The following is a 22,764-nucleotide window of genomic DNA, read 5'->3' as shown; positions in this document are numbered from 1 at the left end:
TTAACTTCTTTTTTAGTATCTTAAAATATCAATACACTTTATCATCATTTTGTATACACGAAAGAAGTAAAAATAGAGGTAAAATCAAAATAGTTTAAATCAGAGGCTATACTCGGTTTAATAGATGTTGGGTTCCAAATGCTTAATTACCCTAGATGCCTAGAACACATGAAACTCAAGACGGATGATCAAAATGTGAATGCTTCACTCCTTCTTTAAAAGGGGAACAAGAATACCCTTGGCAGGGAATAGAGAGGCAAAGATTAAAACAGACACAGAAGGAACACCCATTCAGAGCCTGCCCCACATGTGGCCCGTACATATACAGCCACCCAATTAGACAAGATGGATGAAGCAAAGAAGTGCAGACCGACAGGAGCCGGATGTAGATCGCTCCTGAGAGACACAGCCAGAATACAGCAAATACAGAGGCGAATGCCAGCAGCAAACCACTGAACTGAGAACAGGACCCCCGTTGAAGGAATCAGAGAAAGAACTGGAAGAGCTTGAAGGGGCTTGAGACCCCTTATGAACAACAATGCCAAGCAACCAGAGCTTCCAGGGACTAAGCCAACACCTAAAGACTATACATGGACTGACCCTGGACTCTGACCTCATAGGTAGCATTGAATATCCTAGTAAGATCACCAGTGTAAGGGGAAGCCCTTGGTCCTGCCAAGACTGAACCCCCAGTGAACGTGATTGTTGGTGGGAGGGCGGCAATTGGGGGAGGATGGGGAGGGGAACACCCCTATAGAAGGGGAGGGGGAGGGGTTAGGGGGATGTTGGCCTGGAAACCGGGAAAGGGAATAACACTCGAAATGTAAATAAGAAATACTCAAGTTAATAAAAATAAATAAATAAATAAATAAATTTGGGGGGAGGGTTGGGGATTTAGCTCAGCGGTAGAGTGCTTGCCTAGCAAGCGCAAGGCCCTGGGTTCGGTCCCCAGCTCCGAAAATAAATAAATAAATAAATAAATAAATAAATAAATAAATAAATAAATAAATTTATTTGGGGTAAATAAAAAAAATAGATGTTGGGTTCTTGATTCATACTAGCTACAAAATGCAGCTGGGTACTCTAATTTATTAAAGACATGTTAAATATTCACTAAATTCATGTTTTAGATGTTATCATATATGTGTATTTGAGATTATTTTAAAATATTTTGTGTTCTGACTTGATAGAAGTATTTACATTGATTTTTCTAATAATTTTAGAAATTAAGTTCTTTAATCATGTGTTAACCAAAGGCTATATTTTACTTTAATGCCAAAAATATGAGGAGCCACCACATTGAATACATGGTGGTAAATACAAATTAGTAGTATAGAATCTTCCATGAAGATAATGGAATAAAACAGACAGTTGGCTATTTCTGATATTATAGGTAAAATATGAAGTCTTATCATTCCCTTCAAGTTATTTCCAGCTGAGTTACAAATGCCAATGCTTGTGACACAGTGTCCTTTTATTATGTGGGTTTTTGGAAGTGCAATACTTGTTTAAGAAGCATGAACATCAGGTTGCATCTGGTTTCACAAGCCTATAATCCCAGTTATTCAGGAGCTTAATTGCAAGCAAATTCAAGCTCTGCCTGAGATGTGCAGTGAGTTCAAGGCCAGCATAGACAACTTTATGAGGAACTGTTTAATAAAAGAGAAGTTTGGGACTGTAACACACACACACACACACACACACACACACACACATACACACACGGGTATAAATGATTTAAATTAAGCAATATTATCATATTTATCTCAAAATACAGAAATCTGGTGGCCTGAGTTGTGACAGTCTACTAATGGTAGCACTTTAATTCATATACTGCCAAGTAAGTGAAAGGACAAAAATGACTGCTACATTAGGTAAAGCAAAACTAACTATTTTAAAGTGGCTTTCACTTCCAAGACAACTGCAGGGTACTATGAGATGTCCATCTAAATCACTGGTTCTCAACCTTCCTAACGCTGCAGTTGTTGTGACTGCCAACCATAAAATTACTTTTGTCACCACTGCATAACTATAGTTTTGTAGTTGTAATGAATTGCAATGCAGGTATCTGATATGCAGGATATCTTGTATGCGACTCAAGTGAAAGGGCATTTGACTCCCAATGGTTCACAACCCACAGATTGAGAGGCACTGATCTAAATCAAGGGTCTCGATATTTCAATAAACATGGAAAAACTGAAAGCATTCTCTCTCAAATGTGGAACAAGATAAGGATTCCTACTCTTTCTGCTCTCATTCAATATAGAGCTTGATGTCTTGGGCACGGTATAAAATAATAAAAAGACATAAAAGAGATACATACAACTAGGAAAGGAGGAAGTAAGATTGCAGACTATATGATTAAAGACTTTGAAGACCCTGCCAGAAAACACTCACGTGATAAACACATTCAGGAAAGCAACAAGATACAAATCAGCATTTAAGAACCACGTGAGTTTATACATATATCAATAATAAATCCCATTCGCAGCAGCATTAGAAACACACAGAAATACATTTAAATCTAATTAAGGATGTGAAAGACCCCTACAATAAAAAACTTAAACAGTGGGAAAAGAGATTAGAGAAAACAGCGGTAGAGGGAAAAACACTTTCCATGCTAGGAGACAGGCAGAATTATGATGTGATAATGATTGTATCTATCATAAGACAATGCCTTTTTCTAGGTAAGATGACAATTTATTGTCAAATAAATTGAATTATATCTATCTCTGCCTTGGTTACAAATGAATGAGACTCAGACCACGATTTATTTATTTAGCTTGTGCACAATTATTGGGGGATTATCCCTAAATCTATTTTTCTAATTCGCGAGACTGTCTACTTCCCACATGCATTACCCAAGTACCTGCTGTTGTGTCTCCCCAGGTTATTTCTGCTCCACCAGCCTACCTTCAGGGCACATGCTCCTGGTCCATCAAATCTAATGGAGACCCTCTGTACCCCATCTTCTTCCTCCACTCTTTCTTCTCTTTCTCTCTGCAATCCCCCCTCTGCAGCCTGGTTAATTCAAACCCTCATGCCTTCTATTCTCCCCAGTAATTGGCTGTTGCCAGTTTTATTTAACCAATAGTTTTAAATCAGGCACCAAGGTTTACACAACAAAGGCTGGCATATGTGAGAATTACTCATCTTGGAGCAGCCAGATCTTGGGGTACAGAATTTAGCATTTGAATACATAGGAGCACCAGACCAACCCCCAACACAATATGATTTGTCTTTATGTCTAGCTTTTAGAGGAGTATTATCTGCTGTGTGGATTATATTATAGCACTTGATGTTGAGAAATTCCATGTGAGCTACAGTGTAGTTTCCTTAAATATTAAGTGGAATCAAGAAGTATTGAAATAGCAAAGTAAACTTTCTTTAGTTATTCTTGTTTGGGAAAATACAATGTTTTGTGTTCTTAGAAAACACAAATATGTTTATTTGAGAAAAGAAAGGAAATTATTTATTATTGATTGATTTTAAATATATATGATAACAAGTCTGTGGTGAAAGGCAGTGAAGATCATTCAGACCCACTGCCCATGTAGTTGAGTTGCCTCTGCTTACCTCCAAAATAGTAAGTGTCGCCCAAGTGAATCCCCACAGACATCAGGGCCTGAGCAGAGAAGTCTCCATCTACCACAAGGCTTAGGTAGCGACCCTCAGCAGTCAAGGAAACTGAGTGCCACAGCCCATCGTTCAGTACGGCTCCTAGAAAAATAACTAGTTACAGACATCTCAATTTTGAAAAGTATAACCACTTATCCAGATCAATGAGTAAGTCAGAGAAGAGCATGATTTATGTGCAGATAGCTTACTGAGGGAAACAAATTAGCCATTTTCTGTAATGAAATGAATCCATTTATTATGACAACATATGAAAATGTTGCCTCTTCTAAAGAATCCCCTGCAGTAAATACTGATCGTGTGCATAGAGTCTCACCTTAAAATTAATTATTCTAATATACATGTCAAAAATCCTTACCAGTGGAATTCAAAATGCAATTTAGTATAGTCCTCAAATGGAAAATTTACTGGTTTCACTTAATCTATCAAAAAGAAATTATTTTAAACAGTTGGAGGAATGAATTTATAAACTGAGCCAAGGGGAGTTGTGACGGGCTTTGAATGAGAGAGATCACTGTGCTTCCATGAGGGAGGTGGCATTCAGGCAAGCATTGTGACTTTCACCGTGCAAGCTATTTTATAGCTGTCAATTATAGGAAACTGACAGCTATGCAAATTTTAATTTTTTATCCATACAAATGCAAATGATTAGACCTATAAGATATAGTTGGTTTGGGAACTGATTTATATCTGTCCATAAATTCATTTTTGCATTACTTATCTTTCAATATGCATGATACCTTGTGTTCTCTTTTTAACTGATTGTGACATCTTGCTCAGTTAGTCATTAATTAATAGGGCCTATTCCTGTATTAAATAATAATGTATGCTCAAGTCTGAATGGACACATTACATTAATAGGTCTGACTTATTTACTTTAAAAAATCTTTTTAATTCTTTCATTTCTTTTTAAGTCTGTGTGTGTGTGTGTGTGTGTGTGTGTGTGTGTGTGTGTGTGTGTGTGTGTGTGTGTATGTGCTCCCTCAGTGTGGGTTGTAGAGGCCAGAAGCTGGAGTTACAGTCAATTGTAAACCCTTTCTCATGAGTGTTGAGAAACAACCTCCAGACAGCTGGAAAAATAGCAAGAGCTCTTTATAGTTGAGCCATTTCTCCAGTCCACACCTATAATTTATACTAAAGAAAATCAGATTCAGTAGAATTCATAAACATTAAGTTATAAATTATTAAGTGAATTAAGATATGGTTTATAGCATAGACTATTTTAAACGTGTTTTCATACCATCTTTTGCCAAGAACTACAGCATTTTACATTCAGAGGCAAAATATCAACCTCACAAAGCTATGAGCTGTTAGTTGATTTAAGATATTTTATTAGTTTTAGTTATAGTTACTGTGTAAATTAGAACTGCAGAAAAATACTCACTCAGCGCTACCTGGCATCAAAAATACAACAAGAACCTAAAACAGTTGTCAGCTTGACCAGCTTGAGAGATGCCCAGCAATGGTGATGTGAACCTAATGTTATGTCTTTGGGGTCATTTCTGCAGAGAACTGACATGTAAGACACTGGTGGGAGACTTTCTGTGAACGTGGGTGACACAGTTAGTGGGCTGAATGTGAACAGAGAAAGATGAAAAACAAGGAAGCTAGTCCACACGTTTGAGATCCGTTCTTGCTGAACGAGTGGTTCTGTTTCTGGGCTGCCCTCGCCCTTCCACATCAGGCTACTTATTATTTTACCTTTCAACATGGACTCAGTGTCAGCAACCTCCAGGAAGCTTCTGTGTTCTCATGTCAGGGATTGTGGACACTTTCAGTTTCTTAGACAGAAGAGGTACCTGCTTTCTGCTTCTCCAGGGTATATAAGGCATTTCTGGATCATGTAGCCTTCTATCATTTCAGTCATTCCAATAAATTTCTTTTTATAATACATGCATATATTGGTTCTGTTCCACTAGAGAACTCTGAGTAACACACAGGCTGACTGGGGAAGTGAATCAAATACCAATCAGCAAAAGAACAAAACTTCTTGGACTTTGTTGGCACCTTTCAAGACAAAGTGATGGTAAAGCCATCATCTACTGTGTTACAGAACATCTCCCCGCCAAAATAAAAATGCACAAAACAAGAGAAGAAGTTAAGAAGCAAGAAGAAAAGTGAATATCTTTATGTTTTGCCTAGTTAATGGAGTTCCCCTGTGTTTCTTCTGGATGGAGGTTGGGTTAGTCAGAAAACAGCCTAAGGATATTACATACATCTTTAGGTGTATTGGGGTTTTATCTGCAGAAATGTGCATTTTTTTATTTTTGTATCTGAACATTTTGGGTCAAAAGATTACTATTGGCTGCATATCACACATGTAAATAGTCTTGAGTAGTCTGAAGAGGAGAGGACAAACCCATGTCTTCAGAAAGAAACATCAAACATCTACTTCATCCTTTACTGATCCTACAGAATGACTCTAAGTTCTCTTGGCTGTCTGTGAGGTTTAGGGATGCACAGTACCTGTTGTGATGTTCTGCAAGGGTTGACCTGGCTCAGAGAGGCTCAGTCTGAGTTTTCCATTCGTAAGAAACAGGACCAAACTTCCTGAACCATGCTCTGGTTGGCTAAAAAACACTCGTCCTGCCTTGTTCCACGTTCGAAACTGAAAAGCAAGGGACATTTTATCTTCCCTTAAACTGCCTGGCAAAGCCAGGTAACTCCCAGAACTCTGAAAAGTCACTGGAACTGTCTGTGGCTGTGGACACGTGAAGGACACATTTCCCTACAAATAAAACAAAAGCAAAGGTGAAGAGTCTTGTCATAGTGATTCTGGCCCATTAAAGATAGAGTTGGTAAAGATGTACACAGATTCTTTTCTTAGCACTTGTTGGGGTGGGGGTGGAGAAATTCTTCACTTTCTAGTTGTCAGGATTGCAAAGGCATTCGATATGTGCTAATTCAGCAAGAGTGTGTTCTGTTGTTATTTTTTTCCCCAGTCTCTTTGCTAGGCTTTAGGGTCTAACAAGGAACAGGACATCTCACTCAGGTTATCCTTCTAAGTAGCATTTGTTCTTTTTTAAAGTGTATTCCTCCAAATCTCTCCTCTACCAGCTCCACAACTTCACTGGTCCTGCCACTAACCAAAGGGCTCATTAAGTCTTTAACAACGTGTATTGGAAATTTCTGTTACTTTTTTTTTAGTGTTTGGAAATTTTCTGATGATTTGCACATGCACCGGGATATTTCTGGGATCTCTGCTTTTTCTACTCTGTTCCTATCCAACCATGTGCTGATTCTGACACGGTAGCTTTTTAGAATCTTGCAATATCTAGCTAGCATGGGCCACATTTTTGTTCTTCTTGTATATTTGCTTTTGGTTTTAATTTTAGGTAGAAAAAAAAAGATACTGCTTTGGTATTTACTCATACTATGAATTTCAGTTCCATAATTAAAAAAATACTCCCACAGTTCTGATTCTTAGTGGAGTCATCTTTGAATTGTTTCTACCAATAGACTAAATATGACTTTAGAGAAAAAGTGTTACTAATATAAGATAGATAAACTAGGGTTAGAATAGTAGTTTGAACATGCCCAACAGTTGAGTTGCTAGCAGACAGCTAAAATTCTCGACCAGACCAATTAAATCCTAATATCCAGAAGTATATTTGGTACGTGGTTTCATTAATTAAAGGCAAGATCCAAAACTTAAAATCCTTTTACAGACAGAATTACATATAAAAAAGCTTGTCCTAATGTGACTAATAATGGATGAGTTTTCATTTTAAAATATCGCCTAGTGTATGTTATAATTACTGTAATTGTTCATATGCATAACTATGAGAAAATTCATTTTTAGTTTTTTTGTTTTTTAATCCTGCTGTAGGATGGTGAGATGACTCAGTGATTAAAGGCATTTATCAACAAGCACAGTTATCTGTGTTCAATCTCTGGGACATGGGGAAGAGAATCAATTCCTTCAAGTTGTACACACACACACACACACACACACACACAAACACAAACACACACTCACACACACACAGTAAATATAGTATACTTTACAATTCTGTTATCAAAAAAATTATTGTTAGAAAATATTTGCTATGATGAATTAAATGTGATAAGATTAAAAGAGGCACTTTTCATGGTATAAATTTAATCATTTGATTCTTAAATTTTAAATTAGTTGCAGGTATCTTGACTGCATGAATTGAGTTTGAAATGATTGCAGCCATCTTGATTTTAACAGTTATGATGTTTCCTGAGTAGCCCTGAATCACTCCCAGCAAACTATATATACACAAAGCTATTACAGTAGTACATACTGCTGTATACAGAGCTGTTCAGAACAACATTGATGTTCAGAATGTGCCTGTTTCCTTGGTATTACATTAAGATTAATAAAGTATATCCTGACAGGGATAAGATCCCTCTGTTCTAACCAGTGTATGTTCCTCTCTTTCTGACTCAGGTTTCACTTGAGTCTCACCCCTGCCCATAACCATGTTTCTGTAAATATGTATCACAATAAATTGTCAAGTCCAGGATCTGCCCACTTATTTTTCTTTGACTTCATAGAACCATGGTTTTGATTCACATTCACTGGATCCTAATTGTGGTGGACACACAATTGGGGTGTGTTAGTCTCATTGTTCAACTGGATAGCTAGCTGTCTTCTATAACAAATATGATCATTGGATAAATGATAACCCATTGAATAAATTCTAGTAACTAATTTTGCCAAATTGTGAAGTGTTTTTCTTTTTAAATATTGAAGTAACTGCCTTTCTATTTCATAATGAATACATGAGAAATGTATAATTCTCAGAACAGAATTCTTATATCTAACATTTATAGTCTCTTGTGCAACTTGTAAAGAACTTTCTTTTTGTCTGTTTTCTCGTGAAACTCATATCTCTCTACACAATATATTTAATAATTCACTATTTTCTCAGTGATATTCAGGACTGACGAAATATTAAGATAATTGTAATTTTCCTGATTGCCTATAATCAATAATACTATCAATAAATCCATCAGAAATTCAGAATAATAGACATTTTTATAGAAATGGTGCTTATTTTCCCTGTTTCTTTTTTTCAGCTCATTTCCTTTGGCAAAAATATTTTAAGATAGGATAGAGAGGTTAGGATATAAAAGAGATTGTTCTTTTCATTTCACCACAGATTAGAAAATGAAAGATGGACTTAGTTTCACCAAGTGTTACATGAGGAATCTTGACATGGATGCCCATTGGCCAAATATTTCATTGTGGGTAATTTCTGAGAACAGTATTTCCAGGGAAGCTAACGTCACTAATTCGTTGTCTTTTTTTCTCCCTTCATTCAGGAAAAACTTTATATTTAATTTTTCCTGGACAGGAATTTTAGGTAGATGAGAGATCCATTTACCTCTTCCCTTCTCCACCTATCATCTATCTATCTATCTATCTATCTATCTATCTATCTATCTATCTATCTACCATCTATTATATTTATAGTGTTGTTGCATATGTAGAAGCCAAAGGCCAATACTGTCTTTCTTAATTGTTCTCTACTGAATTTTTTAAAGATATGGTTCTTTAACTGAACCTAAGACTCACAAGTAAGCTTAGACTGGTCTTGTCATTAAACCCCTACCTTCCCAACTCTGGGATTATAGATAAGCAGTACTGTGCCCAACTTTTACATGTGTATTGATCAAATTTGGGTTCTCACACCTCTGTGGCAAATATTGCTACTAACTGAGACATCTACCAGCCTCTTTATTTACTTATAATTTTTGTTTACTTATTTTACTATTTAGTCATGCGTGTACATCTGGGCAAATATGTGCCATGGTGGCATGTGTGTAGAAGTCAGGGGACAACCTGAAGGAGTTAGCTCACTCTTATCATACGGGTTTCAAGATCAAACTCATGTTTGTATAGCAAGTGTCTTTATCAACTGAGCCATCTTGCTGGCCCTTTGGTTACTTTTAATCTTGTCCCATGTATCTACCATCTGTTGAGCCTTATCAATCTTTCCTTGTTTTGTTATTCATTCATTTTCCCCTCTATATAACCTTTCATGCATCTCAAAGGTGTTTGTCATTTGGTTTACTTCAGTGCATTGCCAGTGGTATTCATAGTAAGTTTCAGGCTTATCTTTTTATTTATTTTCCCCATTCACATTGGAAGTTTCTAATTCTTATCATATACTCTCCCAAGTGATATATTTATCTTGTGGCCTGTTGACCTACAGCCAGAAATATCTTCAGATATACCAATGCATAGTGGCATGTAACAGGATATAAAGTACTTAAAACGTACGGTGTAGTTTTACTATTTGTTGATACTAAGCAAGAGCCTTACCTATGATTTGAAAAATTTTTAATTTAAAACATGTAAAGAAGCTTATTAACTTGGTATGTGGAAGCATTTCCAGTTGATTAGGGAACAGGCCATTAGGGATTTTTTGGGCTCCTAAGAATAAAAATTCCCCAAACACAGAAGACAAGCGAATTCTGGTCTCCATGCAAAAATAGTATATTTTAATTCATATTAAAATGGAACAATTCAGTTTCATGAAGCAAATATTCTCCTAATTATTTTTCTCTTTTCCTTTCTGTAAAAAGATTCATTTTATTTATTCATGTGTATATATTTGTGCCTATATGTATGTTTGTGCACATGAGAATAGGTGCCTTTGGAAGCAAGAAGCATTAATCCTTTGGTCTTGGAGTTACAAGTGCCTGGCTCTAAGCCATCCAACATGGGTGCTGGGAACAAAGCTTGGGTCTTCTGCAAGAGCTGTATGTGATATTAACCACTGAGAAATCTCTCCAGCGCCACTTTCTAAATTTTACACATGTTAAAATTGTTATATTATGGCAGCTCTCTGCTCCCAAACCCCGTGGGAGAGAGACCTCACCGCCTGGTCAGGTGGGCACTCCCGAGGCTGCAGAGCGGAGGAGACCACCAACACTGCCCACCCCTGCCCACACCCCTGGCCCAAGAGGAAACTGTATAAGGCCTCTGGGTTCCCGTAGGGGAGGGCCCAGGAGCGGCAGGACCCCTGCGCCTGAGACACCGCCGGAACCTGAAGGAAAAAGACCGGATAAACAGTTCTCTGCACCCAAATCCCGTGGGAGGGAGGGCTAAACCTTCAGAGAGGCAGACACGCCTGGGAAACAAGAAGAGACTGCACTCTGCACACACATCTCGGACGCCAGAGGAAAACACCAAAGGCCATCTGGAACCCTAGTGCATGGAAGCTCCCAGAAAGGGCGGCGCAGATCTTCCTGGTTGCTGCCGCCGCAGAGAGCTCGTGGGCAGCACCCCGTGAGCAAACTTGAGCCTCGGGACCACAGGTAAGACCAACTTTTCTGCTGCAAGTGACCTGCCTGGTGAACTCAAGACACAAGCCCACAGGAACAGCTGAAGACCTGTAGAGAGGAAAAACTACACGCCTGAAAGCAGAACACTCGGTCCCCATAACTGGTTGAAAGAAAACAGGAAAACTGGTCTACAGCACTCCTGACACACAGGCTTATAGGACAGTCTAGCCACTGTCAGAAATAGCAGAACAAAGTAACACTAGAGATAATCTGATGGCGAGAGGCAAGCGCAGGAACCCAAGCAACAGAAACCAAGACTACATGGCATCATCGGAGCCCAATTCTCCCACCAAAATAAACATGGAATATCCAAACACACCAGAAAAGCAAGATCTAGTTTCAAAATCATATTTGATCATGATGCTGGAGGACTTCAAGAAAGATGTGAAGAACTCCCTTAGAGAACAAGTAGAAGCCTACAGAGAGGAATCACAAAAATGCCTGAAAGAATTCCAGGAAAACATAATTAAACAAGTAGAAGCCCATAGAGAGGAGTCACAAAAATCCCTGAAAGAATTCCAGGAAACCATAAATAAACAAGTAGAAGCCCATAGAGAGGAGTCACAAAAATCCCTGAAAGAATTCCAGGAAAACACAATCAAACAGTTGAAGGAATTAAAAATGGAAATAGAAGCAATCAAGAAAGAACACATGGAAACAACCCTGGATATAGAAAACCAAAAGAAGAGACAAGGAGCTGTAGATACAAGCTTCACCAACAGAATACAAGAGATGGAAGAGAGAATCTCAGGAGCAGAAGATTCCATAGAAATCATTGACTCAACTGTCAAAGATAATGTAAAGCGGAAAAAGCTACTGGTCCAAAACATACAGGAAATCCGGGACTCAATGAGAAGATCAAACCTAAGGATAATAGGTATAGAAGAGAGTGAAGACTCCCAGCTCAAAGGACCAGTAAATATCTTCAACAAAATCATAGAAGAAAACTTCCCTAACCTGAAAAAAGAGATACCCATAGGCATACAAGAAGCCTACAGAACTCCAAATAGATTGGACCAGAAAAGAAACACCTCCCGTCACATAATAGTCAAAACACCAAACGCACAAAATAAAGAAAGAAAATTAAAAGCAGTAAGGGAAAAAGGTCAAGTAACATATAAAGGCAGACCTATCAGAATCACACCAGACTTTTCGCCAGAAACTATGAAGGCCAGAAGATCCTGGACAGATGTCATACAGACCCTAAGAGAACACAAATGCCAGCCCAGGTTACTGTATCCTGCAAAACTCTCAATTAACATAGATGGAGAAACCAAGATATTCCATGACAAAACCAAATTTACACAATATCTTTCTACAATTCCAGCACTACAAAGGATAATAAATGGTAAAGCCCAACATAAGGAGGCAAGCTATACCCTAGAAGAAGCAAGAAACTAATCGTCTTGGCAACAAAACAAAGAGAAGAAAAGCACACAAACATAACCTCACATCCAAAATGAATATAACAGGAAGCAATAATCACTATTCCTTAATATCTCTCCACATCAATGGCCTCAACTCCCCAATAAAAAGACATAGATTAACAAACTGGATACGCGACGAGGATCCTGCATTCTGCTGCCTACAGGAAACACACCTCAGACACAAAGACAGACACTACCTCAAAATGAAAGGCTGGAAAACAACTTTCCAAGCAAATGGTCAGAAGAAGCAAGCTGGAGTAGCCATTCCAATATCAAATAAAATCAATTTTCAATTAAAAGTCATCAAAAAGATAAGGAAGGACACTTCATATTCATCAAAGGAATAATCCACCAAGATGAACTCTCAATCCTAAATATCTATGCCCCAAATACAAGGGCACCTACATACGTAAAAGAAACCTTACTAAAGCTCAAAACACACATTGCACCTCACACAATAATAGTGGGAGATTTCAACACCCCACTCTCATCAATGGACAGATCATGGAAACAGAAATTAAACAGAGACGTAGACAGACTAAGAGAAGTCATGAGCCAAATGGACTTAACGGATATTTATAGAACATTCTATCCTAAAGCAAAAGGATATACCTTCTTCTCAGCTCCTCATGGTACTTTCTCCAAAATTGACCATATAGTTGGTCAAAAAACGGGCCTCAACAGGTACAGAAAGATAGAAATAATCCCATGCGTGCTATCGGACCACCACGGCCTAAAACTGGTCTTCAATAACAATAAGGGAAGAATGCCCACATATAAGTGGAAATTGAACAATGCTCTACTCAATGATAACCTAGTCAAGGAAGAAATAAAGAAAGAAATTAAAGACTTTTTAGAATTTAATGAAAATGAAGGTACAACATACCCAAACTTATGGGACACAATGAAAGCTGTGCTAAGAGGAAAACTCATAGCGCTGAGTGCCTGCAGAAAGAAACAGGAAAGAGCATATGTCAGCAGCTTGACAGCACACCTAAAAGCTCTAGAACAAAAAGAAGCAAATACACCCAGGAGGAGTAGAAGGCAGGAAATAATCAAACTCAGAGCTGAAATCAACCAAGTAGAAACAAAAAGGACCATAGAAAGAATCAACAGAACCAAAAGTTGGTTCTTTGAGAAAATCAACAACATAGATAAAACCTTAGCCAGACTAACAAGAGGACCCAGAGAGTGTGTCCAAATTAACAAAATCAGAAATGAAAAGGGAGACATAACTACAGATTCAGAGGAAATTCAAAAAATCATCAGATCTTACTATAAAAGCCTATATTCAACAAAACTTGAAAATCTACAGGAAATGGAAAATTTCCTAGACAGATACCAGTTACCAAAGTTAAATCAGGATCAGATAAACCAGTTAAACAACCCCATAAGTCCTAAGGAAATAGAAGCAGTCATTAAAGGTCTCCCAACCAAAAAGAGCCCAGGTCCAGATGGGTTTATTGCAGAATTATATCAAACCTTCATAGAAGACCTCATACCAATATTATCCAAACTATTCCACAAAATTGAAACAGATGGATCACTCCCGAATTCCTTCTATGAAGCCACAATTACTCTTATACCTAAAACACACAAAGACACAACAAAGAAAGAGAACTTCAGACCAATTTCCCTTATGAATATCGACGCAAAAATACTCAATAAAATTCTGGCAAACCGAATCCAAGAGCACATCAAAACAATCATCCACCATGATCAAGTAGGTTTCATCCCAGGCATGCAGGGATGGTTTAATATATGGAAAACCATCAATGTGATCCATTATATAAACAAACTGAAAGAACAAAACCACATGATCATTTCATTAGATGCTGAGAAAGCATTTGACAAAATTTAACACCCCTTCATGATAAAAGTCCTGGAAAGAATAGGAATTCAAGGCCCATACCTAAATATAGTAAAAGCCATATACAGCAAACCGGTTGCTAACATTAAACTAAATGGAGAGAAACTTGAAGCAATCCCACTAAAATCAGGGACTAGACAAGGCTGCCCACTCTCTCCTTACTTATTCAATATAGTTCTTGAAGTTCTAGCCAGAGCAATCAGACAACAAAAGGAGGTCAAGGGGATACAGATCAGAAAAGAAGAAGTCAAAATATCACTATTTGCAGATGATATGATAGTTTATTTAAGTGATCCCAAAAGTTCCACCAGAGAACTACTAAAGCTGATAAACAACTTCAGCAAAGTGGCTGGGTATAAAATTAACTCATAAATCAGTAGCCTTCCTCTACACAAAAGAGAAACAAGCCGAGAAAGAAATTAGGGAAACGACACCCTTCATAATAGACCCAAATAATATAAAGTACCTCGGTGTGACTTTAACCAAGCAAGTAAAAGATCTGTACAATAAGAACTCAAGACACTGAAGAAAGAAATTGAAGAAGACCTCAGAAGATGGAAAGATCTCCCATGCTCATGGATTGGCAGGATTAATATAGTAAAAATGGCCATTTTACCAAAAGCGATCTACAGATTCAATGCAATCCCCGTCAAAATACCAATCCAATTCTTCAAAGAGTTAGACAGAACAATTTGCAAATTCACTTGGAATAACAAAAAACCCAGGATAGCTAAAGCTATCCTCAACAATAAAAGGACTTCAGGGGGAATCACTATCCCTGAACTCAAGCAGTATTACAGAGCAATAGTGATAAAAAACTGCATGGTATTGGTACAGAGAGAGACAGATAGACCAATGGAATAGATTTGAAGACCCAGAAATGAACCCACACACCCATGGTCACTTGATTTTTGACAAAGGAGCCAAAACCATCCAATGGAAAAAAGATAGCATTTTCAGCAAATGGTGCTGGTTCAACTGGAGGTCAACATGTAGAAGAATGCAGATTGATCCATGCTTATCACCCTGTACAAAGCCTAAGTCCAAGTGGATCAAGGACCTCCACATCAAACCAGACACACTCAAACTAATAGAAGAAAAACTAGGGAAGCATCTGGAACACATGGGCACTGGAAAAAATTTCCTGAACAAAACACCAATGGCTTATGCTCTAAGATCAAGAATCGACAAATGGGATCTCATAAAACTGCAAAGCTTCTGTAAGGCAAAGGACACGGTGGTTAGGACAAATCGGCAACCAACAGATGGGGAAAAGATCTTTACCAATCCTACAACAGATAGAGGCCTTATATCCAAAATATACAAAGAACTCAAGAAGTTAGACTGCAGGGAGACAAATAACCCTATTAAAAATGGGGTTCAGAGCTAAACAAAGAATTCACAGCTGAGGAATGCCGAATGGCTGAGAAACACCTAAAGAAATCTTTAGTCATAAGGGAAATGCAAATCAAAACAACCCTGAGATTTCACCTCACACCAGTGAGAATGGCTAAGATCAAAAACTCAGGTGACAGCAGATGCTGGCGAGGATGCGGAGAAAGAGGAACACTACTCCATTGTTGGTGGGATTGCAGACTGGTACAACCATTCTGGAAATCAGTCTGGAGGTTCCTCAGAAAATTGGACATTGAACTGCCTGAGGATCCAGCTATACCTCTCTTGGGCATATACCCAAAAGATGCCCCAACATATAAAAAAGACACGTGCTCCACTATGTTCATCGCAGCCTTATTTATAATAGCCAGAAGCTGGAAAGAACCCAGATGCCCTTCAACAGAGGAATGGATACAGAAAATGTGGTACATCTACACAATGGAATATTACTCAGCTATCAAAAACAACGAGTTTATGAAATTTGTAGGCAAATGGTTGGAACTGGAAAATATCATCCTGAGTGAGCTAACCCAATCACAGAAAGACATACATGGTATGCACTCATTGATAAGTGGCTATTAGCCCAAATGCTTGAATTACCCTAGATCCCTAGAACAAATGAAACTCAAGACGGATGGTGAAAATGTGAATGCTTCACTCTTTCTCTAAAAGGGGAACAAGAATACCCTTGGCAGGGAATAGAGAGGCAAAGATTAAAACAGAGACTGAAGGAACACCCATTCAGAGCCTGCCCCACATGTGGCCCATACATATAGAGCCACCCAATTAGACAAGATGGATGAAGCAAAGAAGTGCAGACCGACAGGAGCCTGATGTAGATCGCTCCTGAGAGACACAGCCAGAATACAGCAAATACAGAGGCGAATGCCAGCAGCAAACCACTGAACTGAGAATAGGACCCCCGTTGAAGGAATCAGAGAAAGAACTGGAAGAGCTTGAAGGGGCTCGAGACCCCATATGTACAACAATGCCAAGCAACCAGAGCTTCCAGGGACTAAGCCACTACCTAAAGACTATATATAGACTGACCCTGGACTCTGACCTCATAGGTAGCAATGAATATCCTAGTAAGAGCACCAGTGGAAGGGGAAGCCCTGGGTCCTGCTAAGACTGAACCCCCAGTGAACTAGACTGTGGGGGGGAGGGCGGCAGTGGGGGGGAGGGTTGGGAGGGGAACACCCATAAGGAAGGGGAGGGGGGAGGGAGATGTTTGCCCGGAAACCAAAGAATTATTATTAAGTATTAAATAAATTAAAAAAAAAGAATTGGCTTTATAAATATAATTGTTCAACAACATTTGAAATAAGGGGTATAATAATGTGAGACAGTGTACAATACAAAATTCATCGTGTAATAAAATTTAAAATAATTAAAAAAATTGTTATATTACATGACAGCTGTTTGAAAGATAGGAGCTGATTTTTAAAAGTATTGTATTAAACAAAGCCCTAAAAAGAATCAGTCTTGGCTGGGGATTTAGCTCAGTGGTAGAGCGCTTGCCTGGCAAGCACAAGGCCCTGGGTTCGGTCCTCAGCTCTGGATAAAAATTAAAAAATAAAAAGAATCAGTTTCCCCGTATTGGCTCCTTTTATGTCAACAAGGTAGAGACATCTAAGAGAAGGGAGCCTCAGTTGAGAAAATGCCTCTGTGAGATTGGGGTGCAGCCAACTGTGTAGAGCATTTTCTTAACTAGTGATTGATGTAGGAAGAGCTCAGCCATCCTTGGGCTGGTAGTCCTGGATTCTATAAGAAATCAGGCCAAGCAAGCCAATACTCAACACCCATCCATCAACATCATCTTCTACCTCTAGGTTCCTACCCTGACTTCCTTTGATGATAAACAGTGATACTGAAGTGAAGCCAACTAAACCTTTGTTCATGGTGTTTCATTACAGGCAACAGAATTCCTAACTATAACTTTCTCCCTCTCCTTTCTCCCTCTCCCTCCTCCTTCTCTTCTCCCTCTCTCCCTCTATCTCTCTGTCTCCCCTTCTCTCCCTCCCTACCCCCTCTCATTCATGTACACATATGCACAGGTACAGTCATCAGGAATGTATGTGGATGCCAAAAGCCAGTGTTACAATTTCTTCCTCAATCACGTTTCCACCTTACTTTTTGAGCCAGGGTCTGTGACTGAACCTGGACATAGCCATTTTGACTAGCCTCCTGGGTTGTGAGCCCCTGAATAAATTTGTCTCCATACCCCGATGCTAGAGTTATAGGCATGAACAACCACACTCAACTTTTGCCTGGGTGCTAGGAGTCTGAACTCTGATCCTCAACATTTGCACAGCAGACTTTACCCAATGAGCAATCTCCCCAACTAAGAACAATTCTTAAGCGCAAAAAAGGGTATCAATTCCTTTTCTCTTCTTCCTTTTTATAATCTCTTACCTTAATTAGGATTTGTGGTTCATGTTTCTTGGCCAATTTAATAATATTGACTCCATTGTAATAAACATTTTCTAAACACCCATGAAAATTTTTATGTGGGGATGTCAGCAAATGTCCTTCAGGCATCAGAATTTCTCCAAAGCTGATCTTAGAAAGAAAAACAGGAAATAAATAACATTGTTTAGCGATTTTATGATGATCTTTTAAATCACTTTTGATGAACAGATGTTGTCCTTATGAATCTATTTGTCTCACCATAGATTTTCTTGTTTGCTTATCTCACATAAAGTATCCTGTTATCATGATGTGTTTTGACATCCTAATTTCTGATTAAATTTGCATGTAAACTTAAAGAAGTAACCTTTTCGTACCTAGGAAATAATTGGGGCTTGGTGAACTTAATGGTCAGTTTCTTGGGAGTTCACTGTGTAGATTTGGCTGGCTTTGAACTTGCAGAGATATGACAGCCTCTGCTTTCGAAGACTTTGGATTACAGATTGCAACACTCCAACCTAGCTTGAAACAGTAATTTTTTAAATGTAAGACTTGGCCTGACGTCCATAAAATACAGTCACTGCACTGAGCACTCTCTTGCCATGACAAGTAAGTGGAGGTAATCAAAGTCCATATAGGGTATAGGACTAGGTCTTATAGGGACAAACCATTTATCCCTGATAGATATTGCAGCTTTCCTGGTGTGTTACGACTCTTCCAACATTGCCTTTCAAAGAACTGGAAAGATTCACGTTATTTAACAGTGTGATTTAGATACCTATTAGAGAAAATTGCACAAAAAAACTTTTAAAAGCTAAGAGATTGTTTATGTATAAGGATTTGTCTCTCTGAATTACTGCAAAGTAGCATTTCTGTATAAGATTCATATTTCCAGATTATAATTTTAGCTAAATTACACAATGTCTAACAACCTCAAAATCAAGATCCAAGTAATTGGATTCCTTGTTCACATGGACATGATGTGTGTATTTGTCCAGGGTGAAGTTCACATGGTAATTGAGGATCTCAATGAGCACAGAGTGCCAGTGCCAGTCATCCAGAAGGCTGCCTAGGGTGAAGTTCATGATAGAATTAACAGGGGGCAGGTTTCCATTGCCTTAAAAAGGAAAAACAAAACACTGAGTTAGTTCTTTAAAAATCACACTTCCCTTTTGAAAAATCAGCACTTTAATTTATATCCATCCTTCCATCCTAAGCAAAGACCATCTGATTTTCTCTTCCTTTTGGACATAAAATCTTAACATGCATTGTGACTTGTTTAACTTTAATTATTTGCATGTGTCTGCATCTGTGTGGGTGTATGTATATGTGTGAATGGACTTGGAGGACAGAAGGGGAAGTTGGATCTCCTGGAATTATAAGCAGTTGCAAGCTATAAACCAAACCAAAACAAACAAACAAAAAAACCCCCCATCTCTCCAACCTGATGATTTATTTATTATTTTATTATTATGGCATTCAGATTTTTTTTGCTGAAACCTCATCATCAAGACTATCTGAGGGTTTATGTACACATATATACTATATGCAGTTATTAGCAGTTCCATAAAATGTGCATTTACTCTTGCCTGTGATGTTTTTACTGTGTATTCGTCATTCCAGAATAATTATAGCAATGCTTCCTTTAACTCTCAAAGGCATTCTGGATTAATGATAAACTATATGGTTCCTTTACCTAGCTGAAAAGGTCAAGTACCAGCAGATGTATTTCCATTTGAACAGATTGTTTAATTATAAGTTTTTTTTTACCTGAACTAAGATACACAACAAGCTTTCCCTTGATTAATTCCAAAGCAATGTGATTCCCATGTCGTCCTTTTCCATGGAATATAATCCCACTGTTCTGCATGCCTTTAAATTTCAAAGAAATAATCTCTCTTATTGGTCTTATGGCACCTTTATCAAATTTGTAGAGCAGAGAACTTCGTCCATCAAAATAAACCACTTCAGATTCTAGGAAAGAGGATATTGACAAATAATAATACAGAAACATGCTGTTTTCAAAATTTAAAAAAGGAGAAAAAGAAGGAATTGTCTTTGGAAAAAAATCTATTTGTTCAGTAAATAAAGATGCACAAAAACCACAATAAAATATAAAGCTACTTAGAGCTATATTCAAGCCAAGATGACATTCATTTATCCTACTGATTTCTTTAATGTATCACTTAAAACAGTAATATATAGTTATCAATTTCATCCAAAATATGCCAAATAAATGTGATTAATCATCCAATTAATTTATTTTATGTAGCCATTATTTGAAAAAATTAGAAATCAAAATTTCTCACATTGGATTAGTATACTTTTGTGAAATTAGCATATCAAGTACATAATGAATACATCTCACTGTACATATAAACTAAGCAATTACTCTGTTATGCAGTTAATTTTACATGCATGATTAAGATGCAGAATGCTTGTCAAATTCAAATGGCATAATTTGTGATTATAAGACAGTTATAAGCCAAAGGAAACACTAAAACAACTGAGCAAAGATTTTCACATTTTAGCAACATCATTATCTCTATTTTCCTTTGTCTCCAGAAAGAGTTAGAGGTTTTATTTTACTTCTTTTAACTTTACTAACAAAAAGTTTCATTCCTGAATATGCCTTGTCATCTCAAGATGTTGCTTTGTGCAATTTGTCTCATTCTCACCATGACTACTGTTCCTTTGCAACAATGTAATCTCTTCCAAGGAGATTACATTGATACAATGATAAGGATATCAGCGAATACTTTTGTTCAGACAAAATATAATAGACAAAACAAAACCAAAAGACTTTTTTTTTAGGGAAAAATGCTTTGAGCAACATCTTTGAAACTTGTTCTTTTAGTAACAAAAATTATTATATCTCAAAATTTAATGACATATTCTTAGCTCATAATGTGTATGCTACTGAAAATGAATTAACAAATAAAAATCTCAAGCTTAACAGTAAATAATACTCTATTCTGTGAAGTAAACACATGATAACATGTAGCAGAGCAAACAAAAATCATGTTTGGGATAGAGAAAGAATTAACTTGGCAACAATTCATTTTCACATCTCTCAGAAGTGATCATCCCACCTAAGGAGCAAGCTTTGAAGTCTAAGAATCAGAAGAAATCAAAGAGTTGATTGTTTCCTCACTTATCCACCAGAGTCATTGTGATGGTTCGTATATGCTTGGCCCAGAGTGGCACTATTAGAAGGTGTGGCCTTGTTGGAGTAGGTGTGTTACTGTGGTGTGGGCTAATCCTAATCCTAGCTTCAGATGAAGATGTAGAATTCTCAGCTCTGCCTGCAACATGCTTGCTTGGATGCTGCTATGTTCCCACCTTGATGATAATGCACTGACCCTCTCAACCTGTAGGCCAGCCCCAATTAAATGTTGTCCTTACAAGAGTTGCCTTGGTCATGTTCACAGCAGTAAAAGTTCAAAACTCTTATAAGTGCAAAGGAGAGTGTTTGTGGCTATAATCAATTATAAACATACATACATACATACATACATACATACATAAGTAATCCACCACAACATATTTTTGTACTAAAGCACTAAAACAATAGTATTCAGCAATGTATTTCTTAAAGTATTTCACAAGAAACATTTAAGAAATAATAGTGCATCACTATTAGATCAATGATTTTGAAAAGATGATGATACATGGGGCTGAAGAGATGGCTCAGTGCAGTAAATGTAAGGAACATACAAGCAAAAGTACCCGAGTTTGGATCCCGGATCCTATGCAAAAGGCTATGCATGTGTCCCAACACATGCGAACAATCCTATCACTAGGAAGGCAGATGAGAGAATCCCTAAGGTTTGTTGGCTACCAAGTCTATCCTTGATGTTAGTCTCTGGCCTCTAAATGGTACACACATGCATATGCACTCTCTGTCTTCCTATGTTTTGTCTCTCCCCCCCATTTCTCTCTTTTACACACACACACACACACACACACACACACACACACACACACAGAACAATAATAATAAATTTAATTTTTGCTATGTAAGAGAGCATCGATTTTCAACTTCCATGGTTATACCTGACTAACCTGAGGCTGAGATTTACAAGTGTCTGTACTTACATGGCTTCTTGTGAGATGCTGGTCATCTTCTTCCCAGGCTTTCTCCAATCAATCCCTGTTGACCTAGATCTTATTCAGAAGAATGCCTATCTCATTTTCTCATGTTAGAAGACTGAGAGTTTAGAGGTGATATGTGAAGATTACTAGTGCAATTATTATATCACTGTACTTCTCCCAAGAACACCAGGAAAAAAAAGCTAATAGCATATATGTTTAAAGGTTTTTAAGTATTCATTCCTCTAAGACAAAGGACTTTGTCACAGACAGATTTCATGTGTTTAGGAAGAACTGTGTCAGAAGTAACCTCACCAACATCCTTGTTATATCTTCATTCAAGCAACAGTCACCAGACACTCACCATGTGCTGAGTGAAATGGAACATAACATTGAAGGCAATCGATTGGGAAACTCACTATAGAAAGTAGGGCTGAGATACTGAAACATGACCCTGCTGCACGTACAGCATGATGTAATGGCGTATATGCATTTAGATGGTGTGACACTAGTGTAAATGGGTATTTGGTTTAAGAGTGCATAAGAAAAAGAGCTACAACCCTCAGCCTCTTCCAAGACATGAACTCTCTGAAAAGTCAAAGTAGAAACAAT

The 22,764-nt window shown here is 37.8% G+C and overlaps 1 protein-coding gene across 1 annotated transcript in view; it reads right to left on the bottom strand.

The window, feature by feature from the left end:
• The window catches only part of Cntnap3 (contactin associated protein family member 3), a 188,097-nt gene that overhangs the window by 56,541 nt on the left and 108,792 nt on the right, over positions 1-22,764 (bottom strand). Inside the window, exons 5-9 of the mRNA NM_001402217.1 lie at positions 19,831-20,034; positions 18,993-19,177; positions 18,067-18,213; positions 6,103-6,364; positions 3,577-3,720 (exon numbers count right to left, since the gene is read on the bottom strand). Coding sequence (NP_001389146.1) covers positions 3,577-3,720; positions 6,103-6,364; positions 18,067-18,213; positions 18,993-19,177; positions 19,831-20,034 — 942 coding nt within the window. The remainder of the gene's footprint in view (positions 1-3,576; positions 3,721-6,102; positions 6,365-18,066; positions 18,214-18,992; positions 19,178-19,830; positions 20,035-22,764) is intronic.

The sequence above is a fragment of the Rattus norvegicus genome, chromosome 17 (assembly GCF_036323735.1).
Source record: "Rattus norvegicus strain BN/NHsdMcwi chromosome 17, GRCr8, whole genome shotgun sequence".
Classification (NCBI taxonomy): Eukaryota; Metazoa; Chordata; class Mammalia; order Rodentia; family Muridae; genus Rattus; species Rattus norvegicus.
This window is presented reverse-complemented; position numbering and strand designations above follow the sequence as displayed.